Source organism: Lonchura striata, chromosome 5 (assembly GCF_050655825.1).
Source record: "Lonchura striata isolate lonStrDom1 chromosome 5, ASM5065582v1, whole genome shotgun sequence".
In the NCBI taxonomy this organism is placed as follows: domain Eukaryota; kingdom Metazoa; phylum Chordata; class Aves; order Passeriformes; family Estrildidae; genus Lonchura; species Lonchura striata.
Window position 1 is genome coordinate 7,626,323 of NC_140707.1, and position 4,754 is coordinate 7,631,076.

The following is a 4,754-nucleotide window of genomic DNA, read 5'->3' on the forward strand; positions in this document are numbered from 1 at the left end:
GTGAGTACAACTCTGAGTATTTCTGGTGCAGGGCGGGTGAAATGTTCATGTAGCTCTGACATGCTGAGGGCTTCTAATCCACCACAGAATATTTCCAAGACAAAGATTTTTATAAAAATGAGGACATTTCAAAAATTTGTATTCTGTTTTCTACTATTGGAGAATGGCAGGGAGGGGGGATAAATATTAAAGTTTGATTAGGAATTTTGACAAGTGCCTGAGGTATCTGAACTGTTACTTTTAGTGATCTAGAGATTCACAGGAGATCCCTAATGTGCTTTCAGCCACTCTGCCCATGGACAGCAGCAGCATCACCTTGTCTGGAACCATCAGGCTCAGTCTGAGCTGTCCTTTCTCCAAGCTGCAAACAGAACCTGCCCCCAGCCCGTGCCCTGTGAACAGGCAGGGTTCTGTCAGGCCAAGGAGAGTGCACAGAGATTTGGGGTCTGGGAGTGCTGGCAGGGAGAGATCAGGCACAGGGAGACACCTGCAGGAGGAAAATCTCCAGGAAGCAGAGAGAAGATCAGGGAAGGAGAGAAAACAAAACCCAGAAATGCTGAGGCAGGGAGAGTTTAGAGATGTCCAGAGGATCCCCTCCAGTGCAGCCCCTCCCTCTGCACAAGCCCCCTCCCTCCTGTGCCCCAGCCAAGCCTCTGCCCTCAGGGCCGGGGCTCCAAGGCGTGCAGCCCCTCCTGTGCAGGCAGAGCTGCAGCAGAGCCGTGGGGCAGCTCTGCAGCCCCGGGCCCAGTTCCCTCTGCAGAGCACAGGGCTGGGAGCAGCTGCCCGGCACTGGGGGCTCTGGCAGGGGCACAGCTGGCTCAGGGTGACACAGCTGTCCCCAGTGCCCGGCTCTGGGCAATGCTGGCAGTGCAGCAGGGAAGGAGCTGCACCTCCCTTCATCCAGTGCCATCAGAAGGACACTTGGAAGTCTCCCTGAGATTCCAGTCCAAGCTGGGAGCTTCAATCCAGGGTGTAAACATGTCCTAGAGCATCTTTGAGTCATAAGATTGATGGGAAAAGGCAGAGGTGTTGTGACACTGAAAATGCTGGTGGGTGTGTGAAATGAGCATCCTCAAGTTGAGAATCCTAAGTCCTTGGCTCCAAATGCAGAGCTGGGCTGTGGTTGATCCATCTCCTCTCAGCAGTACCTGGTGATCTTTAAGGAAAACTTGGGACTGTGAACATCCTCCATTTGAGAAATATGAAAGCTCAGAGAAACTCCTAAGAGAGTAAACTGACACACAATCTCCCCTCACTCTCCACTCGTCCTCTTGCTTCAGGGAAATCACTTTATTCTACCATAGGCAGCAGAAAAGCTGAGGGTTTCCGATATCCAAGAACATCAGGAGAGATACAGGGAAGATTATAAAGAAAACCTCAGAATTCTTAAAAACAGAAGCGTGTCTCACAGAGGGCAGAGGTGTATGGAAAATGGCTTTGATTTTGGTCACAGCTATCTCCTCTAACTCTTCACTGTCCTTTTCTCCACAGCAATACCCAAAGTACAAACCACAGCAAATGTCCAACAGCAGCTCCATCAGCTACTTCCTCCTGCTGGCACTGGCAGACACGCGGCAGCTGCAGCTCCTGCACTTCTGCCTCTTCCTGGGCATCTCCCTGGCTGCCCTCCTGGGCAACGGCCTCATCATCAGCGCCGTAGCCTGCGGCCACCACCTGCACACGCCCATGTTCTTCTTCCTGCTCAACCTGGCCCTCAGCGACCTGGGCTCCATCTGCACCACTGTCCCCAAAGCCATGCACAATTCCCTCTGGGACACCAGCACCATCTCCTACACAGGATGTGCTGCTCAGCTCTTTTTCCTCATGTTCTTCATCTCAGCAGAGTTCTATCTCCTGACCATCATGTGCTACGACCGTTACGTGTCCATCTGCAAACCCCTGCACTACGGGACCCTGCTGGGCAGCAGAGCTTGTGCCCACATGGCAGCAGCTGCCTGGGCCAGTGCCTTTCTCAATGCTCTGCTGCAAACAGCCAATACATTTTCCCTGCCCCTGTGCCATGGCAATGCCCTGGGCCAGTTCTTCTGTGAGGTGCCACAAATCCTGAAGATCTCCTGCTCCAATTCCTACCTCAGGGAACTTGGGTTCATTGTGGTTAGTGGCTGTATAGCTTTTGGTTGTTTTGTGTTCATTGTTTTCTCCTACGTACAGATCTTCAGGACTGTGCTGAGGATCCCCTCTGAGCAGGGACGGCACAAAGCCTTTTCCACCTGCCTCCCTCACCTGGCTGTGGTCTCCTTGTTCCTCAGCACTGCTATGTTCACTCACCTGAAGCCTGCCTCGATGTCCTCCCCATCCCTGGATCTGGCCCTGTCAGTTCTGTACTCGGTGGTGCCTCCAGCCCTGAACCCCCTCATCTACAGCCTGAGGAACCAGGAGCTCAAGGCTGCAGTGTGGAGATTGATGACTGGATGCTTTCAGAAACATTAAAATGCTGGCCAATTTCTGCAAATCACTTGTAATAAAAGTAAACTCTGATACTTCTTGTTCATTTCATTTTGGAGGTTTTTTCCTTTGTTATACATTTTAATCTTGGCCCCAGATAAATATCATTCTTTTTGCCATTCCTCATTTTGTTTCTGACCGCCTTCCCTGTGGTTATAGATTGTGTCAATGAGGGACTACACTCTTTGTGGCTTTAAAGGAAATAAATTATGTCCCAGCACAGTTTTCTGCAGAGATGCCTTTTTGTTGCCTTCTCTGGAGCTGCAGCAGCAATGTCTGTGTGCAGAGCTGGGGCAGATCAGTGCTGGCACAGCAGCTCTGCTCCTGCTGGCCACACCATTCCTGACCCAGGCCAGGAGCCATTTGCCTTCTTGGCCACCTGGGCACACTGCTGGCTCATGTCCAGCCTGCTGTCCATCAGTCCCTGCAGGTCCCTTTCTGCCTGGCTGCTGTCTAGCCCCTCTGTCCCCAGCCTGTAGCACTGCAGGGGTTGTTGTGGCCAAAGTGCAGGACCCGGCACTTGGACTTGTTAAACCTCACCTTGTTGGATTTGGGCCCTGGATCCAGCCTGTCCAGGGCCCTGTGCAGAGCCCTCCTACCCTCCAACAGATCAACACTCACATCCAGCTTGGTGTCATCTGCAAAGATGTCCTTGGTTCCGAGGTGCCCCTCAGTGTCACACTGTCCCTTTGGTTACACCAGGCCCTGCACTGTCACACTGGTCTCCTTGGTTCCATGGGACCCCAAAATTCGAAAATGAACTCCTTGGTTCCATGGGGCTTCACAGTGTCACAATGTTCTCGTTGGTGCCGCAGTTTCACAGTGGCCCCTTGGTCCCATGGGGCCCCAGGGTGTCACAAAGGCCCCATGGTCACATGAGGTCCCACACTGTCACAATGCTCTCTGTGCTTCCACAAGTCCCCACAGTGTCACAATGGACTTCTTGTTTCCACGAGGCCACACAGTGTCACAACGGCCTTCCAGATTCCCTGAGGCCCCAGAGTGTCACAGTGGCCCCTTGGTTACACAAGGTCCTGCAGTGTCACAATGTCCCCTTGGTTCCATGAGGCCCCGCAGTGTCAGAACAGCCCCTTGGTTCCACTGGGCCCTGGACTCTCCCAATGCTCTCCTTGGTTTGGCAGTGTCACAGTGGTGAAACCCCTCGGTCACACAAGGCCCCGCAGTGTCACCATGGCCTCTGTGGTTCCACCAGGACCCAGTGTCACGGGGACTCCCTGGTTCCATTGGGCCCCAGAGCACGACAATGGAGCCCTTGTTCTATGGGGCTGCACAGTGTCACCATGGTCCTCTTAGTTCCACGAGGCCATGCAGGGTCACAATGGCCCCAGAGTGTCCCAATCATCCCAGAATGACAGAATCAAATAGGCTGGAAAAGACCTTTGGGATCATCAAGTCCAACCAATGCCCTAATACCACCTTGTCACCCAGACCATGCCACTGAGTGCCACTGGAGAGGGACAGTGACTCTGCCACCTACCCCCTGGCCTGCCCATTCCACTGCCCACTCACCCTTTCTGTGAAGAATGTCTTCCTCTTGTCCAGCCTAAACCTACCCTGGTGCAGCTGGAGGCTGTGTCTTCTTGTCCTGCCCTCCAGCAGATCCACACTCACACCCAGCTTGGTTTCACCTCCAAATTTGGGGATGGTGGGCTCGATCCCCTCCCCCAGATCATCAGTGAAGATGTTAAACAGGGCTGGGCCCAACACAGATCCCTGGGGACAGCACCAGGGACTGGACACCAGCTGGGTGCAGCACCATCCCCACCCCTCTCTGGGCCCAGCCTCCAGCCAGCTCTTCTATCTCCCAGCCAGGAGGGAACCTGCCCAAGCCGTGGGCTGCAGCTTTTCCAGGGAATGCTGTCAGAGACAGTGTCCAAGGCTCTGCTGAAGTCCACATGGACACATCCACAGCCTTTCCCACATCCACAGGTGGGTCACCTGGTTATAAAAGGAGATCAGGTTGCTCAGGCAGGACCTGCCCCACTAAATCCACGCTGGCTGGCTCTGACCCCTCGGCCATCCTGTGGGTGCCCTGTGGTGGCTCTCAAGGTGATCTGTTCCATAACCTTGCTGGGCACCGAGGTCAGGCTGACAGGCCTGGAGTTCCCCAGGTCCTCCTTCCAGCCCTTCCTGGGGATGGGCTCACACTGGCACCTCCAGTGCTCTGGGACCTCCCTGGTGAGCCAGGACTGATGGTAAATGATGGGGAGCAGCTTGGGGAGCTCATCCACCAACTCCCTCATCCCCCTAGGATGGATCCCATCTGA

At 54.2% G+C, this 4,754-nt stretch overlaps 1 protein-coding gene across 1 annotated transcript; it reads left to right on the top strand.

Annotated features, from left to right (window-relative positions):
• The first annotated feature begins 876 nt into the window (after positions 1-876).
• Positions 877-2,781, top strand: LOC110481833 (olfactory receptor 14A16-like). The gene has a single exon (XM_031507517.3). The coding sequence runs from the start codon at positions 1,432-1,434 to the stop codon at positions 2,449-2,451; it is 1,020 nt and encodes a 339-aa protein (XP_031363377.3). The 5' UTR covers positions 877-1,431; the 3' UTR covers positions 2,452-2,781.
• The last annotated feature ends 1,973 nt before the right edge of the window (positions 2,782-4,754 follow it).

Bases quoted from the DNA above. Each gene is read 5' to 3' on its own strand.
- LOC110481833 (XM_031507517.3), top strand. From the start codon at position 1,432: ATGGCTTTGATTTTGGTCACAGCTATCTCCTCTAACTCTTCACTGTCC.